This window comes from Bombina bombina, chromosome 1 (assembly GCF_027579735.1).
Source record: "Bombina bombina isolate aBomBom1 chromosome 1, aBomBom1.pri, whole genome shotgun sequence".
NCBI classification, from domain to species: domain Eukaryota; kingdom Metazoa; phylum Chordata; class Amphibia; order Anura; family Bombinatoridae; genus Bombina; species Bombina bombina.
The window spans coordinates 689,187,341-689,214,269 of NC_069499.1; the positions used below are offsets into that span (position 1 = coordinate 689,187,341).

General features: G+C 39.4%; 1 protein-coding gene across 1 annotated transcript in view; it reads right to left on the reverse strand.

Annotated features, from left to right (window-relative positions):
• Positions 1-26,929, reverse strand: part of SEPTIN6 (septin 6) — a gene marked incomplete in the record, with an annotated part of 231,349 nt that overhangs the window by 104,388 nt on the left and 100,032 nt on the right. The window contains 2 exon segments of the mRNA XM_053699188.1: positions 1,839-2,025; positions 10,241-10,436. Of these exon segments, the coding sequence (XP_053555163.1) occupies positions 1,839-2,025; positions 10,241-10,436 (383 nt within the window).

The following is a 26,929-nucleotide window of genomic DNA, read 5'->3' on the forward strand; positions in this document are numbered from 1 at the left end:
AAAAACAGCCAAGTGGAAAATAATGCCCAAATATTTATTCACACAGTACCTCAGCAATGTAAACGATTCTACATTCCAGCAAAAACGTTTAACATGATAAATAGTTATTAAAAAGGATTAGTGACCTTTAACAGAGTAGTTCCGGTGAAATACCATCCCCAGAATACTGAAGTGTATACATACATGTTATTTTAACGGTATGGCAGGATTTTCTCATCAATTCCATTCAGAAAATAAAAACTGCTACATACCTCAATGCAGATTCATCTGCCCGCTGTCCCCTGATCTGAAGCCTTTACCTCCCTCAGATGGCCGAGAACAGCAATATGATCTTAACTACTCCGGTTAAAATCATAGTAAAAAAACTCTGACAGATTCTTCCTCAAACTCTGCCAGAGAAGTAATAACACGCTCTGGTGCTATTTTAAAATAACAAACTTTTGATTGAAGTCATAAAAACTAAGTATAATCACCATAGTCCTCTCACACATCCTATCTAGTTGTTGGGTGCAAGAGAATGACTGGGACTGACGTAGAGGGGAGGAGCTATATACAGCTCTGCTGGGTGAATCCTCTTGCATTTCCTGTTGGGGAGGAGTTATATCCCAGAAGTAATGATGACCCGTGGACTGATCACACATAACAGAAGAAATATATTACTGCACATACCTTAGCATATATCTCTATAAATCAGCCTGGTACCAGTCGCTTTCACTGCATTTAAAGGCTGTACTTACATTACTTCGGTATCAGCAGTATTTTCTTAGTCAATTCCATTCCTTAGAAAAATATTTTACTGCACATACCTTATTTGCAGGAAAACCTGCACGCCATTCCCCCTCTGAAGTACCTTACTCCACAGAATGTGTGAGAACAGCAACTGGATCTTAGTTACGTCTGCTAAGATCATAGAAAAAACGCAGGCAGATTCTTCTTCCAAATACTGCCTGAGATAAACAGCACACTCCGGTGCCATTTAAAAATAACAAACTTTTGATTGAAGAAATAAACTAAGTATAAAAAAACCACAGACTCTCACGACCTCCTATCTATGTTGAGACTTGCAAGAGAATGACTGGTAATGGCAGTTAGGGGAGGAGCTATATAGCAGCTTTGCTGTGGGTGGACTCTTGCAGCTTCCTGTTGGGAAGGAGAATATATCCCATAAGTAATGGATGATCCGTGGACTGGATACACTTAACAAGAGAAATGTAAATTATACACAATAATATACTTATTTCAGTTATTTGACCAAATAGATCCTCCCTATACAAGAAACTTTCAGCCACCATAAGGCCAAGTCATTTTAAACAGAAGATTTAACCCAATCAAAATTAGCCTTGTAAAAAACAATTACCAATGAGGCGAAAAATATATCAAGATAATTTACTAATCTGCCCAAGTCTTAAAAGTTACAAATCTCCTGTGTAATAAACAACTATTTTATGCTCTCATTGTATCAACGTAATTGGCCATTTTCTTTGCTCTGTTCTAGCAAGAAGAGAATGTTCCAAAAATTACAGTGTGTGTGTTATGTTGTTTCAGTACTGAATAAACATTCTGTGAGGGTTTTCTCTAACAGCCAGTGAGAATAGAGGACTTAGTTGTACAACATCATGCACTTCCTGAATTGTTACAGGTAAAAAAATATTTTTAGCGTGGGTAATTGCTGCTCTTTCATCTACATGATATAACAATGTTGTGTACTATGTCCCTTTAAAATGCACGTTTTACCTTTTCATATTTCAATTTTCTTAGTTCTATCCTGAAACTATTATTCTGCCAATGTGAATGCAAATTATCCATCCCCATGTCAAAGCCTTATTTTATAGCCTTACCTTACTATCCAGCTTCTTCATAGTCACCAAGTCCAGAGATTTTAATGAATGGCCGGTAGGAGCAATAAAATAGAGGCAGGCATGGATACGGGAATCATGGTAACTATGAAGCACTCGTCTGATCTTCAGCTCTTCCTGCAAGTAGGACTCAAACTGAGAATCTATGAACTCCACGATAGGCTTGTAACTACAGGAAAGGAGAAGACAATCACGATAATGACCCAGATGCACTCTCAGAGACATCACAGAGAGGAAGCAGAAAAGGGACAAATCTTAAGTTGTCTGCACGTGGTTTCCTACTATACATAATAATGATGCTCCACAGAAAGCAGCATCTTGTAATAAAGGTTCATTAAAGTAGTTTTGTTCCTTAGATATAAACTGCAATATATCTACATACAAATTAAATGTTTAAAAGCATTTCAAGCTGTCATTTTTTTAGCACAATATGCTTTGTTTTGCAGTCCAGGGAAACACCCCTGTTTATTTTATCTTCTTTGCTGTGGCCAGTTAGAAACATATAAAAATTAGTGGCTACACATATCAAGCAAGTACTATGTAGCATGTAGCAGGGACAGAGTCCTAGATGCCATAGAATGCATTGCAGCTTCTCAAGGGGAGTGGAAAAAGAGTAGAAAAAGCAAGGCAAATAAATTAAACTATGCATAATGATACCTTTTACAAATACGATTAATACCCATTTAATATAGTGGTATTACTAAACCTCTCTGTTTGAAAGGAATACATATTCATCAAAAGGCAACATGTATTTAGTGATCATTTCTTGTTCAATTTTTTCTGTCTGTTTAGCACATTTGCTTCGTATTTCAATACAACTTTGCAAACACAGCAATTGTAAGACAATCAACCACCCTTGCTGAGAGCTCTAAAATCTCCCACTGCACCCATGAAATGCCTTGTTCAGCCTAATCGCCACCAGGAAGAGACCCTTTCCAACCCAATGTTGCTTAAACCCCAACTGTATTAACCCCTCCTTAACCACCAATACGAATATAATCAACTGTGCTTGACCCCCTGACTGCAAGAGTCACTAGTGTACCCCTGCTGAAAAACTGCCAGACCCTACAACCCATAATCCCATAACCACCTGATCCCAATAGCAATTATCTCCTAACAGAGCCTAGTGCACTCACTACCCAAGTCATGACATCCTGCATTCAATGCTACCCATCTACACTGTATAGAATACTGCCCACCAGCACACAACTCCAGCAAATGGCCTATAGCAAGTCACTTCCCCATCCAACAGATCCAACCCTTGAGCAGCATCTATTAAACCACAACCCATGAGCAGGATCTGTTAAACTTAATGGAATTACCTACTTTGTTGTTATTTTTCCTTAAAGGGACACTGTACCCAAAAAATGTATTTCGTGATTCAGATTGAGCATGCAATTTTAAGCAACTTTCTAATTTACTCCTATTATCAAATTGTCTTCATTCTCTTGGCATCTTTATTTGAAATGCAAGAATGTAAGTTTAGATGCCGGCCCATTTTTGGTGAACAACCTGGATTGTCCTTGCTGATTGGTGGATAAATTCATACACCAATAAAAAAGTGCTGTCCAGAGTACTGAAACAAAAAAAAAGCTTAGATGCCTTCTTTTTCAAATAATGATAGCAAGAGAATGAAGAAAAATTGATAATAGGAGTAAATTAGAAAGTTGCTTAAAATTGCATGCTCAATCTGAATCACGAAATAATTTTTTTGGGTACGGTGTCCCTTTAAGTATTGATTCTTTCTCCAGTGATGCTCATTTATCTTCAGACTTCCTGAAAGTCCTAAATGTTTAATCACAGTAATGCTCCTTCTAAGTTTATACATTTGATAAAGAGCCCTAATTTGTTAATCAGACCCCATTTCTTGTTTTGGGGTGGTCAAAATATGTGATGAAGCCTGGGGTATGTTAGAACATATTCTTCACTAGGTGTTGAGTGGTGGGAAGCTGACAGATATAATTTAATAATCAAAGAGAAAGGTGTCCAATGGCACTACTTGGGTGAATTACCAAACCTTTATCCCACTATAGTAATGATATGCAAACAACTTGTAGTATGCAAACTGTGAGTATAATATTATTATGGGTAGTGGGTGCGTGTGTATATATCAGAGACTTAAAGAGAATTAAGACAGGTAAGAGGACCTAATCATCACGAAGAAAACACATAAAGCACTCTCAGTTTGGGGTAATCATACAGCTGTATCAGCTGCAAGTAATAAACAGTTTATTCACTAGTGAACTGGGGCTCACAAAAATAAAAAAACTTAATGAATTGCAAAATAAAATAGGAAATTATGTTAAAAACACACTTTATTGTTAAAGGGACAGTCTAGTCCAAAATAAACTTTCATGATTCAGATAGAGAATATAATTTTTTTTTTTCAAATATCTTTTTATTGTTGTCCGGTAAAGCAATACACACATTCCAGTTATTACATTTTGTGTGGTTATCATGTCTGGTGACAAGATTTACAATGCAGGTCCAAAATTAAACACAGTATGAAACAAAGCAATGTCACATTATGAGGAGTGGAATATTTTCTTCACTTGTCCACACTACGTTTCTGTCTTACATGATGTTTACTTGGTCTGAGTGATTGCACTTCCCCGACATAATCTTTTTCCATTTTCTTTAATATTCCTATAACTAAACACTTAAGTAACCTATTCTAACTAGTAACCTAAATAAACCTTTTTTTTTTAAAAAAAAGAAAAAAAAAAAGGACAAATATTATTGTCCTTGAGGCCCGGCGGAGGAAAAAAAAAAAGGGGGGGGGAGGGAGGCTGTGGGAGGTGAGGAAGGAGAGGAGGGGAGGGGGAGGCAGTTTACCTATGAAACAATTGTTGTTTTAAAATAAATGTGCCCACTCCCCTCTCAGTTCCGCTTCTATGAACAGAACTGAGTCCCTAAATGGGATCAGAATAAGTCTCTGAATCTCCAACTCGAAGGTAAGTATGAGTCTGCGCCATTTACGCAGGAATAAACCCAGCCTGTTCTGAACATCCATCCTAACATCCATTTGTTCTGTGAAGATTTGTGTTCTAAGTAGGTTCCTAAAGCCCACAAAGGAGGGGCCCTTCCTTACTGTCCACTTTTTTAAGATACATTTTCTAGCTAATAAAATTACTAGGCTTAATATTGCGTCTTGTTGCCTGTGTTGTGTTTCCCAATGCAAAAATAGGATAGTTTCTGGGCTAAGCGTGATCTGTATCTGTAAGGATTTATTGATCCAATATTGTATTTTATTCCAGAACTGTCTGACTGACGGACACTCCCACATATAATGTAAGAGAGTAGGCGCCTCTGCTGCACATCTCACACATTGATTAGGGCGTATATGAGCCCATTTGGCTAATGTTCTTGGTGTGAGATAGGCCCTATGGAGGAAACGTATCTGGGACTCCCTGTACATGGCGGACAGTGTGGCTGATTTAGTTCGTTCGAGACCCCTTCTTATGTCTTCCCAAGTAATACCCTCAATTCCCACACGGGACCACCCCGTTTGCACTGAATCCCTTGTGCTCTGTGCTCTATGTTGTATGAGTGTTTGATAGATTTCCGATAAGGAAAACCTACCCATGGTGTATAGTGTTTGTGAGATGCGGAAGGGGGAACCCTCCCAGAATTCAGGTGTGCTCTGAGTTAAAGAGTTGATATAGTGACGTACCTGTAGAAAGGCAAAGAAATGTGTTCTCGGTATCCCAAACTCTCTCTGTAAAGCACCAAAGGTTTTAACCTCTTTTGTTAGCGGGGTTAATAATTGTTTAAGTGATGTCAGCCCTTTCTGTTCCCAGACCACGAAGGGCTGGGTTTCTGAACCCGCCGGAAAGTCTGGGTTTTTAATAATAGGCAGGTAGCTTGAAGCATGACAAGATTTCTTCAGGAACTTATGAGCCTGATGCCAAGCCTTTAGTGGTTCGCTGAATAACATATTAAGGCCTAGAGCCCTCACCGATCTCATGTTTGAGACATGTGGTAGGTATGCCAGGGAGACATCTCCCAAAGTAGCCTGCTCCATAGAGGGCCGACAAAAATGATGAGTTCCCACTTGCCAGTCTAGCACTAGGCGAATCAGAGCTGCCCAATTGTACAGCCTGAAGTCTGGCAAAGCCAGGCCTCCATTAAGAAAACCCATGCTCAATTTTTCCCTCGAAATCCGTGGCTTACCCCCCTTCCAAATGAAGCGGGTCGCCGCCGCGTATCACCATTTTAAGAAGATTGATCCTACCTGAGAGTGACAAAGGAAGGGATCTCCAGCTGTCCATCTGCGCCTGCAGTTTTGCGCATATGGGTGTCAAATTATTAGAGTATAGCTTGTTTGGGTTTGCAGAAATCTTGATGCCAAGATATGTGATGTCATGTTTAGCCACCGAGAACGGAAATTCCCCACTTGAGTTAGTTTTTCTGAGAAGCCACAGGATCTCGGATTTGTGCATATTGACTTTATAGCCTGAAAATCGGCCAAAGTCGGTAAGGGTTTCTATAGAGAACATAATTTTAAACAATTTTCCAATTGACGTTTATCACCAATTTTGCTTTGTTCTCTTGGTTTAGCTTTCTTAGTTGAAAGCTAAACCTAGGAGGTTCATATGCTAATTTCTAAGCCCTTGAAGGCCTCCTCTTCTCTCAGGGCATTTTGACAGTTTTTTTCACAACTAGAGGGTGTTACTTCCTTCATGTGTATCATATAGATAACACTGTGCTCAGGCACGCGGAGTTCAGGTGAGCCAGCTCCGATTGGCTAAAATGGATGTCTGTCAAAAGAACTGAAATAAGGGGGCAGTTTGCAGAGGCTTAGATACAAGGTAAACACAGAGATAATACGTGTAGTTATAGAACTGTGATGGTTATGCAAAACTAGAGAATGGGTAATAAAGGGATTATCTAACTTTTTAAACAATACAAATTCTGGTGTAGACTGTCCCTTTAATGCAAACAATTATTAAAGGAGTATACAGGTAAGGTTTAACCACTGATTATATCAAAAGTGATTTAGAGTTGGTTGGTCATATACAGGTGGCCCTCGTTTTACAACGGTTCAATTTACACAGTTTCAGAATAACAACCTTTTTTTCCAGTCATGTGACTGCTATTGAAAAGCATTGAGAAGCAGTGCATTGATTAAAATAGCCAGTAGGTGGAGCTGTCCGCTTGTGTTGCAGCAAAGCCAAGCAAGCTGAAATTAATCAGTTTAACCAGACCTGAACTATCGAGCAGATTTCAAAGGAACTAGATCTTCCTGTCTATTAATCAGTCCAGATTGGAATGCATAGAAAGAACTGTTTGCAGAAAAATGCAAGCGAAGTCTGTGCTGTGTTATTTTATTAGGTTTATATTGCTGTTTAGCAAATGTTTTTGTTCATTTAACTTAGTTTAATTATATATTCTGTGTTGTGTGATTTTTTATTAGGTTTATAATGCTGTTTAGCATTTAAAGTCTTCATTTCAAAGCTTTAAAAATAATGTATTAGGTGTTAATTATGCCAATTTTGAGAGGGGCCTGGAACCTATCTCCCTCACTTCCCATTGACTTACATTATAAACTGGGTTTCAATTTACAACGGTTTCGATTTACAACCATTCCTTCTGGAACCTAACCCCGGCGTAAACTGAGGGCTATCTGTACTTCTAGCAACCATGTTAATATATCTTTAGTGTGACGTTCTAATGAAACGCTGATAATGCACAAAGTATAGGAATCAGTTGCCAGTGGAAATTCATATAGTTTCCCAGAGTTTGGGTAAGTCAAAATTCTATAGTTAAAGGGACACTGAAACCAAATTTTTTCTTTTGTGATTCAGACAGAGCATGGAATTTTAAGCAACTTTCTAAGTTACTCCTATTATCAAATTTTCTTCATGCTCTTGGAATCTTTATTTGAAATGCAAGAATTTAAGTTTAGATGCTGGCCCATTTTTGGTTAACAACCTGGGTTGTTCTTACTGATTGGTGGATAAATTCAACCACCAATAAAACAAGTGCCGTCTAGGGGCTGAACCAAAAAATTAGCTTAGATGCCTTTTCAAATAAAGATAGCAAGAGAACAAAGAAAAATTAATAGGAGTAAATTAGAAAGTTGCTTAAAATTGCATGTTCTATCTGAATCACGAAAGAAAAAATGTGGGTTCAGTGTCCCTTTAACAAAAGACTGTTCTAAAATAGGGTGATCTAATATGTACTGTAAAGATAGATGGTTGCGTAATGCTTGATAATTTAGTGGTGTTTGCCCCACAGAAGCGATAACAGTAACCTGTGATTCTGGACCTATATTTTAAGCCCTGGTTTCTCAACAGCCGGGCCGTGATAGCCCTGATGGTGGGCCCCAACCTGTCATGCCCCCACTGCACACCAGGGGCAGAATGAGACCAATCAAGGCCCCAGGGAAACTGTCTCACACTGACCCAAATGTATTCAATGTTATGCAAATGAACATGGTAGCCTCCCTGCCCTGCCCCCAACATGCCCCTCAACCTCCAGAGCCAGGACCCCCAACATTAAAGGCCAGATAAAGGGCCTCCAACCTTCAGGGCCAGACCCCACACTCCATGGCCCTCACAGCGACAGACCCCCGGCAGGACCCCCCACACTCCAGGGCCACCATTAAACCCACACTTAACTGCTTAGTTACGGATAGGGCAACTGAAACCTCCAGCTTAAAGGGACACTGAACCCAAATTATTTTCTTTCGTGATTCAAATAGAGCATGAAATTTTAAGCAACTTTCTAATTTTCTCCTATTATCAAATTTTCTTCATTCTCTTGGTATCTTTATTTAAAAAGCAAGAATGTAAGTTTAAATGACGACCCATTTTTGGTGAACAACCTGGGTTGCTCTTTCTGATTGGTGGAAAAATTCACCCACCAATAAACAAGTGCTGTCCAGGGTCCTGTGCCTTCTTTTTCAAATAAAGATAGCAAGAGAACAAAGAAAAATTGATTATAGAAGTAAATAAGATAGTTGCTTAAAATTGCATGTTCTATCTGAATCACAAAAGAAAAAAATTGGTTTCAGTGTCCCTTTAAGGAACGCACCAGGATCAGTGGAGATGCCATTTGTGGGCCCCCCCTACCTGCTGGTCCCTCGGCCCAGGTCCTATTTGCCTGGCTGATTGTCCAGCACAAATTAACCGGGCTTTGAGATCACTTTGGTTGAGAAACACTGTTTTAAGCAGTATGTATGACTGTGATGTATCTAAATATTTCTTGTACTGCGATAGATAATATCTCTTTCTGATACACTGTGAGCAATTATAATTGCTGTTAGTACTAATAGTTTGGACTGCCTTGTGATCTTTTGCAGTGTTGTAATCAAGCATGCTAGTGCATATTTAACACCCAGTCTGTGTTGAAATTAGTAAGTCTCTTATCAAAAGCTCTTGGGACTTCCGAATCTCTAGTAGATTTTGTATCATAAAGTCAACATCAGTAAGAACCATTGCGGTGATCTGTACATCGTACTGATAGCACTTAAAGGGACATTATACACTCCCTTTTTCTTTGCATATATGTTTTGTAGATCTATTTACAGTATATAGTCCATAAAGTTTGATTTTCTAAAAAATGTATATTTTTGCTTATTTTTAAATAACATTGCTCTGATTTTCAGACTCCTAACCAAGCCCCAAAGTTTTATGAGAATACCGTCAGCTACCTTCTCCAGCTTGCTCCTGTTTGTGTAAAGGGTCTTTTCATATGCAGAAGAAGGGTGGGGGGAGTGTCTTATTTCCCACTTGCAATGGGCTTTCCAGCTACCTTTTCAACAGAGCTAAACAGAGTTTCTAAGTAAGTTTTTAAACCGTTTTATCATGGATTTTTATATCAGTATCTGTGCATCTTATTCTTTATATTAGTGTCTATTACATGCAGTTATATGAAAATGAGTGTATACTGTCCCTTTAAAGGTTAGAGAATATACAGGCTGTAATCTGCTGAATCATTATGTGAGCTCTGTGGTAATAATAAAGCACTCCTACTAAAGAGCGATATGTAGCATAACAGAAAATCAAGGTAGCCTAAGGCTGACTAAAAACACAGGAGCTCCTAGGACTCCTCACCAATGCAAGAATGAGACAGAGACAGCATAAGAAGTAGAAATGACAGGAAAAAAAATATTTAAAATGATGCTATTCAATAGACAGTTAAACATTAAATCGTACACAGATCATAAAATATAAAGTGAAAAATAATAGCAGGTGACCTTTTGTTTGTTTTTAGAGCTAAATTCTTTACAGAATTAAATACAAATGATGTGTAGTATACATAAAAATATATCTAATTAAGACGGGAATATTCCCATTTCAGCTTTTGTATAATAAAGGTTAGATATATTTTGTGCTATTGTTTTGGACTTGCTATTAACTTTTTAAAAAATAGCTCACCTATCTTCTTTGTTAATCTGGTCTCCAAAGCCAACAGAGCTTACAATTGTCATTTTCAGCCGTACGTTACTCTCGGTTAGATCATATGTGGTAGATTTCAGCTGAACCCCAGGCTGGGAATGAGAGGTCGGCTCTCCTTCAAACTTTGTGTTGAATAATGTGTCCATCAATGTTGATTTGCCAAGCCCTGTTTCACCTATAATAAGTAAAGCATAAAAAACAATTACAGTGTCTACTTTGCAGTTATGAAATTACTACTTTGTTATAACATTACTTTTTTTAGTTTTAAAAATATATTTATGTTTTGTTTTATTACAATACCTAAAATATTCTCCATTATTTTTAATTAGTTACATTGCTAAATATTTTTAATTTGAAAAATAAACAAGTATAAAGCTTTGGCATGACTGGCTATAAACAAAGTACTGCATTCAATGATGATGATAGAACACCATTTCAAATGGGCTGGACTCGCTCTGTCAACCCCATTGGGAGGTTGATTTCTGCTGCTGTCTCTTGTTTGCATTGATTTTCTGCCAATACTTCAGTAATTAAATTTCAGTATAAGGTGGCAGTTTCAATATTAAACAGTATGAGACTAATTTATAATGTAATGTGTAGAAAAACAACCTTTCAATATATTTTATCTCCTACCATTTTACTGTCAACATTTTGGCTTTCTCAATCCTCCATTGAGTGTCTATAAAGTAAAGTAATGGGCAACACCATGTTGAAACCTAGGTTTTCCCCTTTATCTCTTCTGCTGAGAATTATGAACAGAAATAAAAACAGGCAATAAAGTGTACAAAAATAACTGTGGAATCCCTGTCACTTTAACAAGTCTGGCTAATATTTCCTAAAAGTATAAACTTATCTAGTTCATAGGATAGCCTTATGCTTATCACAGAAATTCTAAAATTCCCCCACAGTATTTGTCTATACCACGTCTTATAGAAGTTTATTCCATGAATCAATCAACCTTTCCACACAGTCTTGCCTGTTTTATATCTGTCCCTGTTTGTCCTCAGCAGAATCATCAGATAAGAGGAAAAACAGAATTTATGCTTACCTGATAAATTACTTTCTCCAACGGTGTGTCCGGTCCACTGCGTCATCCTTACTTGTGGGAATATCTCTTCCCCAACAGGAAATGGCAAAGAGTTCCAGCAAAAGCTGGCCATATAGTCCCTCCTAGGCTCCGCCCACCCCAGTCATTCGACCGACGGACAGGAGGAAAAAACAGGAGAAACTATAGGGTGCCGTGGTGACTGTAGTTAGAGAAAATAATTCATCAAACCTGATTAAAAAACCAGGGCGGGCCGTGGACCGGACACACCGTTGGAGAAAGTAATTTATCAGGTAAGCATAAATTCTGTTTTCTCCAACATTGGTGTGTCCGGTCCACGGCGTCATCCTTACTTGTGGGAACCAATACCAAAGCTTTAGGACACGGATGAAGGGAGGGAGCAAATCAGGTTACCTAAACAGAAGGCACCACGGCTTGCAAAACCTTTCTCCCAAAAATAGCCTCCGAAGAAGCAAAAGTATCAAATCTGGCAAATTTGGCAAAAGTGTGCAGTGAAGACCAAGTCGCTGCCTTACATATCTGATCAACAGAAGCCTCGTTCTTGAAGGCCCATGTGGAAGCCACAGCCCTAGTAGAGTGAGCTGTGATTCTTTCAGGAGGCTGCCGTCCGGCAGTCTCGTAAGCCAATCGGATGATGCTTTTAAGCCAAAAGGAAAGAGAGGTAGAAGTCGCTTTTTGACCTCTCCTTTTACCAGAATAGACGACAAACAGAGAAGATGTTTGTCTGAACTCTTTTGTAGCTTCTAAATAGAATTTTATAGAACAGACTACGACTAAATTGTGTAACAAACGTTCCTTCTTTGAAACTGGATTCGGACACAAAGAAGGTACAACTATCTCCTGGTTAATATTTTTGTTGGAAACAACCTTTGGAAGAAAACCAGGCTTAGTACGCAAAACAACCTTATCTGAATGGAACACCAGATAGGGCGGAGAACACTGCAGAGCAGATAACTCAGAAACTCTTCTAGCAGAAGAAATAGCAACCAAAAACAAAATTTTCCAAGATAACAACTTAATATCTATGGAATGTAAAGGTTCAAACGGAACCCCTTGGAGAACTGAAAGAACTAGATTTAAACTCCAGGGAGGAGTCAAAGGTCTGTAAACAGGCTTGATCCTAACCAGAGCCTGAACAAATGCTTGAACATCTGGCACAGCTGCCAGTCGTTTGTGTAACAAGACAGATAAAGCAGAAATCTGTCCCTTTAGAGAACTCGCTGATAATCCTTTATCCAAAACTTCTTGTAGAAAGGAAAGGATCTTAGGAATTTTGATCTTATTCCATAAGAATCCCTTGGATTCACACCAGCAGATATATTTTTTCCATATTTTATGGTAAATTTTTCTAGTTACCGGTTTTCTGGCTTGAACCAGAGTATCTATCACAGAATCTGAAAACCCACGCTTTGATAGAATCAAGCGTTCAATTTCCAAGCCGTCAGCTGGAGGGAGACCAGATTTGGATGTTCGAATGGACCCTGTACAAGAAGATCCTGTCTCAAAGGTAGCTTCCATGGTGGAACCAATGACATATTCACCAGGTCTGCATACCAAGTCCTGCGTGGCCACGCAGGAGCTATCAAGATCACCGAGGCCCTCTCCTGCTTGATCCTGGCTACCAGCCTGGGAATGAGAGGAAACGGTGGAAACACATAGGCTAGGTTGAAGGTCCAAGGCGCTACTAGTGCATCCACTAGAGTCGCCTTGGGATCCCTGGATCTGGACCCGTAGCAAGGAACCTTGAAGTTCTGACGAGACGCCATCAGATCCATGTCTGGAATGCCCCATAATTGAGTTAATTGGGCAAAGATCTCCGGGTGAAGTTGCCACTCCCCCGGATGGAATGTCTGACGACTCAGATAATCCGCCTCCCAGTTTTCCACTCCTGGGATGTGGATCGCAGATAGGTGGCAGGAGTGATCCTCCGCCCATACTATTATTTTGGTCACTTCTCTCATCGCCAGGGAACTCCTTGTTCCCCCCTGATGATTGATATAAGCAACAGTCGTCATGTTGTCTGATTGGAATCTTATGAATCTGGCCTTTGATAGTTGAGGCCAAGCCCTGAGAGCATTGAATATCGCTCTCAGTTCCAGAATGTTTATCGGGAGAAGAGACTCTTCCCGAGACCATAGTCCCTGAGCTTTCAGGGATTCCCAGACCGCGCCCCAGCCTGCTAGACTGGCGTCGGTCGTGACGATGACCCACTCTGGTCTGCGGAAGCTCATTCCCTGGGACAGGTGGTCCAGGGTTAGCCACCAACGGAGCGAGTCTCTGGTCTTCTGATCTACTTGAATCACTGGAGACAAGTCTGTATAGTCCCCATTCCACTGTTTCAGCATGCACAGTTGTAATGGTCTTAGATGAATTCGCGCAAAAGGAACTATGTCCATTGCTGCAACCATCAACCCTACCACTTCCATGCACTGAGCTACGGAAGGACGTGGAATAGAATGAAGAACTTGACAAGCGTTTAGAAGTTTTGACTTTCTGACTTCTGTCAGGAAAATCCTCATTTCTAAAGAATCTATTATTGTTCCCAAGAAAGGAACTCTTGTCGACGGAGACAGGAAACTTTTTTCTATGTTCACCTTCCATCCGTGAGATCTGAGAAAGGCCAGAACGATGTCTGTGTGAGCCTTTGCCTTTGAGAGAGACGACGCTTGTATCAGAATGTCGTCCAAGTAAGGTACTACTGCAATGCCCCTTGGTCTTAGGACCGCTAGAAGGGACCCGAGTACCTTTGTGAAAATCCTTGGAGCAGTGGCTAACCCGAATGGGAGGGCCACAAACTGGTAATGTTTGTCCAGAAAGGCGAACCTTAGGAACTGATGATGATCCTTGTGGATAGGAATATGTAGATACGCATCCTTTAGATCCACGGTAGTCATAAATTGACCTTCCTGGATTGTAGGTAGAATCGTTCGAATGGTTTCCATTTTGAACGATGGAACCCTGAGAAATTTGTTTAGGATCTTTAAATCCAGAATTGGTCTGAAAGTTCCCTCTTTTTTGGGAACTACAAACAGATTTGAGTAAAATCCCATTCCCTGTTCCGCCGTTGGAACTGGGTGTATCACTCCCATTTTTAACAGGTCTTCTACACAATGTAAGAATGCCTGTCTCTTTATTTGGTTTGAGGATAAGTGAGACATGTGGAACCTTCCCCTTGGGGGTAGTTCCTTGAATTCCAGAAGATAACCCTGAGAGACTATTTCTAGTGCCCAGGGATCCTGAACATCTCTTGCCCAAGCCTGAGCAAAGAGAGAGAGTCTGCCCCCTACTAGATCCGGTCCCGGATCGGGGGCTACTCCTTCATGCTGTTTTGTTAGCAGCAGCAGGCTTCTTGGCCTGCTTACCCTTGTTCCAGCCTTGCATCGGTTTCCAGGCTGGTTTGGTTTGTGAAGCATTACCCTCTTGTTTAGAGGATGCGGAATTAGAGGCCGGTCCATTCCTGAAATTGCGAAAGGAACGAAAATTAGACTTATTCTTGGCTTTGAAAGGCCTATCTTGTGGGAGGGCGTGGCCCTTTCCCCCAGTGATGTCTGAGATAATCTCTTTCAATTCTGGCCCAAAGAGAGTTTTACCCTTGAAGGGGATATTAAGCAATTTTGTCTTGGAAGATACATCCGCTGACCAAGACTTTAGCCAAAGCGCTCTGCGCGCCACAAGTGCAAACCCTGAATTTTTCGCCGCTAATCTAGCTAATTGCAAAGCGGCATCTAAAATAAAAGAATTAGCCAACTTGAGTGCGTGAACTCTGTCCATAACCTCCTCATACGGAGTCTCTCTACTGAGCGACTTTTCTAGTTCCTCGAACCAGAACCACGCTGCTGTAGTGACAGGAACAATGCACGAAATGGGTTGCAGGAGGTAACCTTGCTGTACAAAAATCTTTTTAAGCAAACCCTCCAATTTTTTATCCATAGGATCTTTGAAAGCACAATTATCCTCGATAGGGATAGTAGTACGCTTGTTTAGAGTAGAAACTGCCCCCTCGACCTTAGGGACTGTCTGCCATAAGTCCTTTCTGGGGTCGACCATAGGAAATAATTTCTTAAATATAGGAGGGGGGACAAAAGGTATGCCGGGCTTCTCCCACTCCTTATTCACTATGTCCGCCACCCGCTTGGGTATAGGAAAAGCGTCAGGGTGCACCGGAACCTCTAGGAACGTGTCCATCTTGCATAATTTTTCTGGAATTACCAGGTTGTCACAATCATCCAGAGTAGATAACACCTCCTTAAGCAGTGCGCGGAGATGCTCTAATTTAAATTTAAATGTCACAACATCAGGTTCATCCTGTTGAGAAATTTTTCCTGAATCTGAAATTTCCCCATCTGACAAAACCTCCCTCATGGCCCCTTCAGATTGGTGTGAGGGTATGACAGAGCAATTATCATCAGCGCCCTCCTGCTCTTCAGTGTTTAAAACAGAGCAATCGCGCTTTCTCTGATATGCAGGCATTTTGGATAAAATATTTGCTATGGAGTTATCCATTACTGCCGTCAATTGTTGCATAGTAATAAGCATTGGCGCGCTAGAAGTACTAGGGGCCTCCTGCGTGGGCAAAACTGGCATAGACACAGAAGGAGATGATGTAGCACTATGTCTACTCCCTTCATCTGATGAATCATCTTGGGCAACTTTACTTTGTTTGGACGCTATGGCACAATTATCACACAATTTTGAAGGGGGAGACACATTGACTTTCATACATATAGAACATAGCTTATCTGAAAGTACAGACATGTTAAACAGGCTTAAACTTGTCAATAAAAGCACAAAAACCGTTTTAAAACAAAAACGTTACTGTCTCTTTAAATTTTAAACAGTGCACACTTTATTACTGACTATGTGAAAAAGTATGAAGGAATTGTTCAAAAATTACCAAATTTTCACCACAGTGTCTTAAAGCATTCAAAGTATTGCACACCAAATTTCAGAGCTTTAACCCTTAAAATAAAGAAACCGGAGCCGGTTACAGTTTTAACCCCTCTACAGTCCCAGCTACAGCCTTTGCTGCGACTTTACCAAACCCAGGGGGGAATACGATACCAAATGAAGCCTTCTAGGAACCTTTCCAACTACTTTCAGATCCACACACAAGCATCTGCATGTCTTGCTCTCAAAAGTAACTGCGCAGTAATGGCGCGAAAATGAGGCTCAGCCTACAACTGGGAAGGCCCTTCCCGACTGGAAAGGTGTCTAACTCAGTGCCTGACGTTAAAAAACGTTCCCCAAGCTTATAAGTGTGAATTTCAAACATAAACATGTATAAAATGCTCAAATAAAGCAATCGATTTTGCCCATAAAAGTGTCTACCAGTTTTATAGCCCATATTAAGCCCTTTATTCTGTTTGAAACTAAGAAAATGGCTTACCGGTCCCCATGAGGGGAAAATGACAGCCTTCCAGCATTACACAGTCTTGTTAGAAATATGGCTAGTCATACCTTAAGCAGAAAAGTCTGCTAACTGTTTCCCCCAACTGAAGTTACTTCATCTCAACAGTCCTATGTGGAAACAGCAAACGATTTTAGTTACTGCTGCTAAAATCATCTTCCTCTCACAAACAGAACTCTTCATCTTTTTCTGTTTCAGAGTAAATAGTACATACCAGCACTATTTTAAAATAACAAACTCTTGATAGTAGAATAAAAAACTACAACTAAACACCACATACTCTTAACCATCTCCGTGGAGATGTTGCCTGTGCAACGGCAAAGAGAATGACTGGGGTGGGCGGAGCCTAGGAGGGACTATATGGCCAGCTTTTGCTGGGACTCTTTGCCATTTCCTGTTGGGGAAGAGATATTCCCACAAGTAAGGATGACGCCGTGGACCGGACACACCAATGTTGGAGAAACAAATATTCCAGCATGAAGGTGCCCATTACTTTATAGAAACTAAACTTCAACAATTCAATATTTAAACAACCAATATCATTTTAAAAAGTACATGTACATAATATTCTCAAGATAATCTTTGCTTTGAATATAACATTGTATTTAACATTTTCTACTGTCCAATATTCCTTTAATGTGCAGTCCCCCATTATCATCATTAAAGGGACATGAAACCCAAATTTTCGCTTTCATTATTCAGAAAGAAGATATAATTAAAAAAAATTAAAAAAAAAAAAAAAATTTCCAATTTACTTATAGTATCAATTTTGCTTCATTCTCTTGGTACCTTTAGTTCAAGAAACAGTAATGCATTCCTGAGAGCTAGCATTTGGGGTTTAACCCCTTAGTGACCAGACCATTTTTTAAATTTTTTACCGTTAAGGACCAGGGCTATTTTTACATTTCTGCAGTGTTTGTGTTTAGCTGTAATTTTCCTCTTACTCATTTAGTGTACCCACACATATTATATACAGTTTATCTTGCCATTAAATGGACTTTCTAAAGATACCATTATTTTCATCATATAATTTACTATAAAAAGATTATAAAATATGATAAAAAAATGGGGGGAAAAAACAACACGCTTTCTAACTTTGACCCCCAAAATCTGTTACACATCTACAACCACCAAAAAACACCCATGCTAAATAGTTTCTAAATTTTGTCCTGAGTTTAGAAATACCCAATGTTTACATGTTGTTTGCTTTTTTTGCAAGTTATAAGGCAATAAGTACAAGTAGCACTTTGCTATTTCCAAACGTCTCTCTGCATCGGTGGGTAAAAAAGGGTATTGCAGGATGCCTTAATATTGAGACATCACTGCAATACCCTGAAAGCGGCTGGAAGCGATCACGATAGCTTCCAGTTCTTGAAAACACTGACGACGTGCAGGGTACATCCTTGGTCATTAAACTTTTTTTGTAGGACGTACCCTGCACGTCCTTGGTCGTTAAGGGGTTAAAAACCCTATATGTTCAGCCACCAATCAGCAGCTATCTCCCCGTAGTGCATTGCTGCATCCAAACCTACCTAGGTATGCTTTTCAACAAAATAATATCAAAAGAACAAAGCAAATTAGATATAAGTAAATTGGAAAACTTGTTTAAAATTGTATGCTTTATCTAAATTGTGAAAGTTTAATTTCGACTTTATTGTACTTTTAATAGTTTTTGTATGTTGAATGAACCACTTTAAAATAAATACAGTAATAGGAATCAAGTTTTGAATGCTAACTTTTTTGTGCTCAACAAGAAAGAAAAAAAAAAGAATTAGAGGGCAGACATAGGGGAAGTGAGACTGTGAAGAGGGAGGAGGTATGGGGAAGTTATATGTACGGCCTTATAGGAAAGGTAAAAACATGCTAATCAACTACAGGCAGAAGAGTAATCAGTGAACAATAAGCTAAGAAAATAAATAAACAATGTTAATACATTTAGAAGTCATCCTCTCTAAATAATATCTTCTGTGAACAAATAAAAAGTTTGGTTAACGCTCTGTGTCATCTCAGCTGTTACAGTAAATGTTAGTATCTGAATACTATAAGGATAGGTGAATGTACAAATACTATTGTTTGCATGCAGAAGTTTATTATTTCAAACTGTATGATCAGTGAGCATTTACATATGAATATCAGTTCACAGTAACCACTACGCCAGTGCTTACCAACCTTTACAGTAACATACTTCATTTGAATAGCAAATCATATTCCATGACTCACACTTATTTTTAACTTATTTAGTATAGATACATATTCAATTCAGATATCATTTGGAAGGTATTGATTTTAGGACATTGGTAAATTATAGCCGTGTAGGATTTTTTATTGATATAATTAATCTACAAACTCTTCTGTTTTAATGGGACAATATTTATTTTTTAACTTGATAGTAAACTGTACATCAGCAATTAAAGGGACATGATACTATGTTTCAGGTATAGTGTACTTATACTAGAAAAACAAAACAAAATTTATGCTTACCTGCTAAATTTCTTTCTTTCCGGATATGGCAAGTATCAATTACTGTTGGGAATATCACTCCTGGCCGGCAGGAGGAGGTAAAGAGCACCACAACAAAGCTGTTAAGTATCACTTCCCTTCCCACAATCCCCAGTCATTCGACCGAAGGAAAATGGAGAAAAAAAGAAACACAAGGGGAAGAGGTGCCTTATGTCTCAGTCAAAAATAACAGTCTTAAAATAAAGGGGGCGGGGCCGTGGATAAAATTTATCAGGTAAGCATACATTTTGTTTTCTTTCCTAAGATATGGTGAGTCCACGGCATCATCAATTACTGTTGGGAATCAATACTCAAGCTAGAGGACACAGATGATTAGGGAGGGACAAGACAGGTAACTTAACCAGAAGGCACCACCGCTTGAAAAACCTTTCTTCAAAAAGAAACCTCAGCTGAGGCAAAAGTATCGAATTTGAAACATTTTGAAAAAAGAATGCAGAGAAGACCAAGTCGCCGTCTTGCAATACTGTTCCACAGAAGCTTCATCCTGAAAGCCCAATAAGAAAAAATACCTAGTGGAATGAGCTGAAATTCTCTCAGGAGGCCGCTGTCCAGCAGTCTAAAAGTAAACAAATCATACTTCTCAACCAGAAAGAAAGAGAAACAGCAGAAGCTTTCTGATCTTTACGTTTCCCAGAGAAGCAAACAAACATGGCATAAAACTGGCAAAAATCCTTAATCGCCTGTAGATAGAATCTCAGAGTACACACAATATCCAGGTTGTGTAACAAAACATTTCTTATGACAAGAAGGATTAGGACCTAGAGAAGGAACAATAATGTCCTGATTAATATTTATATTTGAAACAACCTTAGGAAGGAAACATAACTTAGTACAAAGAACTACCTTATCGACATGAAGATAAGATAAGGTGAATCATACTGCACAGCTGAGAATTCCGAGACTCTCCGACCCAAAGATATAGCAATAAGAACACAACCTTCCAAGATAACAACTTAACATCTATAGAATGCATTGGCTCAAATGGAGCCAACTGCAAAACTTAAGAGCAAGTTTAAGACCCCAAGGAGGAGTAACCGACTAAAACACAGGCCTGATTCTGACCAGGGCCTGACAAAAGATTGCACAACTGGAACGACCGCCAGATGCTACGTAGCAAAATAGAGAATGCAGCAAACTGACTCTTCAGGGTACTTGCTGACAAATCCTTCTCCAGCCCATCCGGGAGAAAGGATAAAAATTCTAGGAATCCCGACTCTACTCCAAGAGAAAACCCTTGGATTCGCACCAATAAGATATTTACGCCATATCTTATGATAAATCCTTTTAGAAACCGGCTTGCGATCCTGATCATGGTCACAATGACCGCTCACAAACAGAACTAAGCGAGCAATCTCCAAACAGTCTGCTTCAGAGAAACAAGATTTGGATGAAAGAAGGGACCCTGATCAGAGGCAGCCTCCAAGGTGGGAGAGACTACATTTCCACTAGATCTGCATGCCAGATCCTGTGAAGTCACACAGGGGCTATTGAAATAATCAATACTCCCTTCTGTTTGATAAGAGCAATGACTTGTGGAAGGAGAGCAAACGGAGGAAACAGGTAAGCCAGCCTGAAATCCTAAAGGACCGCCAGAGCATCTATCAGAGCGGCCTGTGGATCCCTTGACCTTGAACCTTACCTTAAAAGCTTGGCATTTTGCCGAGACTCCATCAGATCCAACTCCGGCATCCCCCAATTGAGGGTTAAGCTGGAGAACACCTCCGGCTGGAGTTCCCACTCCCCGGGAGGAAATAACTGTCTGTTCAGAAGTCCAATCCCAAGTGACCACCCCTGGAAAGTGGATGACAGACAGAAATAGTGAGCTTCCACCCACTAAACAATCCAAGTCACCTTCAATATGGCTAAGGAACTCCGATTTCCTTCCTGGTGGTTGATGTAAGCCATTGAGGAGATATCGTCCAAGTGAAACCAAGCTAAGAACGGCTGAGACCAAGTCATCAGAGCATTGTAAATTGCTCTCAATTCCAAGATGATAAAGAGGAGAGTAGACACCTCCGATTCCATAATTCTGTTACTTAAACAAGTCCCAGGCTGTTTCAAAGCCCAGCAGGCTGACGTCCGTGGTCACATCACCCCGGAATGTCTCCAGACGCACGCGTCCTAAAGACAGATACTCCTGAAAAACCACTACGGGAGAGAGTCTGTAGTCGACTGATCTAGATCTATCCTTTGAGACAGATCTGAATGTTCTCAATTTTATGGAGAATAGCAAAGGGAATTATGTCCATGGAAACCATCAGACCAATTCCCTTCATACATTGAGTCACTTGAAAAGTGAAGGAAAAAACAACTGCAGCTAGATCCAAACTCCCAACCTTCTGGTTGCAAGATGGTAAAGCTATCTACCGGACCACTAGCACATGCTGTTGGCCGGACAAAAGACAATATCATGGCTCCTAACCTATCTGCATTTTGCAGAGAGAGGAAAAGGAATAATCCTCGATTATCTGGCCTCTGTAGAAATCTTCTCCTAGATAGAGAATCTATTAAGGACCCCGAATAAAATCACCTTCGTAGATGGAACAAGGGAGCTCTTTTCCAGATTTATTTCCCAGCCATGGGAAAGTATATTGGACAACATCTCTGGAAAGAGAGTTTGATCAAAGGGAGGATACACGTGAACCATATAGTCCAGAAAAGCACCCTTGCAAAATCCCAAAACTTAAGTCTTTCTAGGACGACAAAACTCAGAAACTTGAGAAGATCTCATGTGAACCATAAACACACATCCTTCAGGTCTAACTTCGTTATGAACAGGTCCTCTCGAACCAAAGGAGAATGGATACTACTTAGAAGGTCAGAACCTGAGAAACTTGAGGGAAATACCTATATCCAGTTTACTGGGACTGGAATTATCACACCCAGAGAGGAAGGTCCTGAACCCAGTTCAAGGAATGCCCCATCATCATACTTGGATTGCAGATACTCTAGAAGGAGAAATCTGCACCTGGGAGGAAATCTTAAATTGAACTAAGAATGGTTGGATTGCATAGAGGAAAATGAAAACCTTCCTTTAGTCTTACTCTCTTGGCAAGTGGTAGAAGAAAACCCTCTTTTCACCCGTAAGGTCAGAGGATAATTCTGCCAGACCAAATCCAAACAAGGTCTCATCCTTGAAAGGAAACGCCAGAAGTGTGGATTTAGAGGAAAAATTAAATATTGAACCTGCAAAAGCAGAATTATAATGCCTAGGCTGTACCACCAAGCCACAGGTAGGCTTCTTAGCTGACTAAGATTCCATCCACAATGCCCGGCAGGCTAGCACAGCAAGTCTAAGACAAGGCATGGCTCTAAATGAACAATTAAACCTCCAGCTTCTTATCCATGGATCCATAAAAGAGCAGCTACCCTCCATAGGGATCGAAGTTCTCTGAACCATAGTAGAAAAGCTCCCTTCTACTTAGAGCACCATGCATTATAATGGAACCAGCGACAGGAAAATCATTTAAAAAGGACAGGAAACAGGGAGAAAAGTATCCCTAGTTTCTCCTATTCCTGTGAAATTATCCAAGGCACGTCTAGAAACACTTCCTCATAGGAAGGAACATCATAGAAATGATAAAGTTCACAAAACTTTCAAAGGTTGACAACAACAGGGGTATTGATGTCGTCCAAGTAGCCAAAACCTCCTTTAACATTACACAAGGTATGCAAGCATACATCTGAAGGAGACCACTTCAGCATCAAATGAAGGAATTATACTGTCCGAATCTGAGATTTTACCCACAAAAGCTACCGGCAAATTCTCCTTACCAGACTTAGAAGAGAGAGTAACATGTGTAGCCAAATGAGGAGCAGAAACCTTACTATCTTAATCTTGTAAATGTCCTCTTGCGTTTTCCCTGAAAGATAGGAAAGGCAGATAAAGCTGCAGATACCGTCGAGGACACCTGAGCTGCAAAATCTGCAGGCAAATACACTCCTCCAGGAGACTTAGAGGAACTGCAGGGCACTGCATGTGACGCCAAATAGGCTTGGGACTTTAAGGAAAAAACTGTAACATAGCCTGAACAGTATCATCCTGGGAGACATAAAGCTCAGAGGGCAACAACCTATCTGCACGTGCAATAGCTATAGTTAAACATGCAGCACAGAAAAATAGACATTTAACTTGTCTAAAATGTGAAAATATTTATGCTAATATTAGGGACAGATGTGCTTAGAAAAACAATCAGTACCTCAAAGGCCAATAATCATTTGTTCCTAGGAACATAAGCCCAAAATAACTGTAATGTAAAAATATATTATATAATGACCCTTAACTTAAGGAGGTACAATGTACAGTACATAAAGAATGCATCAGCTTTCACTGACAAGCAAAAGTACAGAAAATTAAATTTATTAATTTTATTTCAACAATTTATTCAAAAAAACCTCAAGGTTCAAACATTATGACTCTGCTATCTAATACTTTTAATCCTGAGTGTCTATCAGGATGGCCTATCTCAGTAGGCTGTACTGCTGACTCTGGCAGAAAAGAACTCTGCTCCGGTCTCAGTCCGAGAACTAGGCGGAGTTACAGAAACTGCACTCGACAAGATCCTAAAGTGGTGGCGCTCCGTTTCTAGAGGAAGAGAGGAGTCGGGGCCATGAGAACGGCATGGAGATGCAGCACAGTTGTTTTTAAATTGTGATTCATCCTGCCGCTTAGCATTGAGAAACTCACCCTCTTTCTAATCCAGTGTATTTCTCAAAAAACACAAATCGGTTTGCAGGATACAAATATAATGATACCACTCTACCTTATTGCAATAAGCGGAGGGAGTCACATCATACTTGCTATATAGGACTGGCGCTGCCTGAGAAAAAGCACGCCCTCCTAATAGACAGCTAAAATCCTGAGCAAGAGAATTAGCGTAGGAGTATGACAATAATTTGTCTTAATAAAGAAATAAGGATTTTGTTTGACTCTGAGCCCCCAAGAGAAAGTTAACTCCTTCTTTTGAGGAAGATTAACCTCTAAGTCTCCAAACACATGTCAATAAAGTGCCTGCCTACTGCCAGAATTATCCTCCTTAAAGGATTATGTGTCCCATATTTAAGTGCAGATTACCTTATATTTTGATCCCATCAGTGCGAGCCTCCTAGCCCCAGAAGATAAAAGGCACTTACCTGCACATCTTGCTGTCCAGCAGGAGGTCAGCTCACACGATATGTAAGGAAGCCACTCCTTACAGAAACCTGTGACAAAAAGAAAGATCAGAGCAAACCTACTCTGGATTTCTATACAAGGGCAGCAACATGTTAGAAAAATGCAGCGAGGCACACCTGATAAGTTCCTAACTGCTTTTAAGCCACCACTGCCCTACTGAAGAGACTAACATGGAGTACGGCTAGACCCAATCTTAAGAGAAAATGTCAGAGTAAACCTACTCTGGCTTTCAAAATAATAAATTCTTGATTGAAGTGAAATAAATCCAATCTTCTTCAGACACCAAAAACTTCACCTCCTCCATACACAAAGGCAAAGAGAATGACTGGGGATTGTGGGAAGGGAAGTGATACTTAACAGCTTTGCTGTGGTGCTCTTTGCCTCCTCCTGCTGGCCAGGAGTGATATTCCCAACAGTAATTGATGATGCCGTGGGAAGAAAAAAAATTACTTCTATTATCAAATCTACTTTGTTCTCTTGGTATCCTTTGTTGAAGAATATAGCTAGTTATGCCTAGGGACACTCATGTGTCTGGAGCTCTATATGGCAGCCGTGTTTGCAGCAATGCTTTTTTTAAATTAAAAGGGCTATAATAGTTAAAACAAACAAAAAAACAAAAAACTCTATTTTGTTAGAGCGTTTAGTTTTAAGACAAAATGGATGGTGAAACACACAGTAGAAGTACCGCTTGGGACTTGCAGAGCATTGCTGGTGGAAACCTCCACTAATCCAATCCGCACTCCACTGAGTTCTGCAATTAGTGTTGCTGATTTGATTAGCAGTATTTTCCGCTTAACACTAGCAGTGCTCTGTGGGGTCCCGAGAGATACTTCTATTGTGCGTTAAACCCCTTTACATGAGCTGAACACACAGTACTGCATAGTCCTTGGAATTAAAGCATGTCATTTTTGTTGTCTATTATGGCCCTTTGCAATTTGATACAATTTAAAGGGGCAGTAAACACCTTTTAATTACAAGACATTTCTGTTACCCTGCTATAATAACATATCATACAAACTGTAATGTTTATGAAAAAAAAATTACCATCCATTTTACTGCAGTTATTTTTAAAAGCCAAACTCCACACACTATACACAAAGTTTGTGAGAAAAAGTTTGTGAGAAAAAGTTTGTGAGAAAAAGTTTGTGAGAAAAAGTTTGTGAGAAAAAGTTTGTGAGAAAAAGTTTGTGAGAAAAAGTTTGTGAGAAAAAGTTTGTGAGAAAAAGTTTGTGAGAAAAAGTTTGTGAGAAAAAGTTTGTGAGAAAAAGTTTGTGAGAAAAAGTTTGTGAGAAAAAGTTTGTGAGAAAAAGTTTGTGAGAAAAAGTTTGTGAGAAAAAGTTTGTGAGAAAAAGTTTGTGAGAAAAAGTTTGTGAGAAAAAGTTTGTGAGAAAAAGTTTGTGAGAAAAAGTTTGTGAGAAAAAGTTTGTGAGAAAAAGTTTGTGAGAAAAAGTTTGTGAGAAAAAGTTTGTGAGAAAAAGTTTGTGAGAAAAAGTTTGTGAGAAAAAGTTTGTGAGAAAAAGTTTGTGAGAAAAAGTTTGTGAGAAAAAGTTTGTGAGAAAAAGTTTGTGAGAAAAAGTTTGTGAGAAAAAGTTTGTGAGAAAAAGTTTGTGAGAAAAAGTTTGTGAGAAAAAGTTTGTGAGAAAAAGTTTGTGAGAAAAAGTTTGTGAGAAAAAGTTTGTGAGAAAAAGTTTGTGAGAAAAAGTTTGTGAGAAAAAGTTTGTGAGAAAAAGTTTGTGAGAAAAAGTTTGTGAGAAAAAGTTTGTGAGAAAAAAGTTTTTTTTTTTTTTTATTATTTGATCACATTTGGCGGTGAAATGGTGGCATAAAATATACCAAAATGGGCCTAGATCAATACTTTGGGTTGTCCACTTAAAAAAATATATACATGTGAAGGGTTATTCAGGGATTCCTGACAGATATTAGTGCTCCAATGTAACTATCGCTAATTTTGGAGAGAAAAAAAAATGGTTTGGAAATAGCAAAGTGCTACTTGTACTTATTGCCCTATAACTTCCAAAAAAGCAAAGAACATGTAAACATTGGGTATTTTTAAACTCAGGACAAAATTTAGAAACTATTTAGCATGGGGTGTTTTTTGGCGGTTGTAGATGTGTAATAGATTTTGGGGGGTCAAAGTTAGAAAAAGTGGGGGGGGTTTCAATTGTTTTTTTATAAAAAGAAATTACAGTAAAATTATAAGATATGATAAAAATAATGGTATCTTTAGAAAGTCCATTTAATGGTGAGATAAACGGTATATAATATGTCTGGGTACAGTAAATGAGTAAGAGGAAAATTACAGCTAAACACAAACACAGCAGAAAAGTAAAAATAGCCCTCGTCCCAGACAGTCAACAAATGGAAAAGTGGTCTAGTCACTAAGGGCTTAAAGGGACACTGAAAACCCCAATTTTTTTTTTTTCGTGATTCAGATAGAGCATGCAATTTTAAGCAGCTTTCTAATTTACTTCTATTATCAATTTTTCTTCGTTCTCTTGCTAT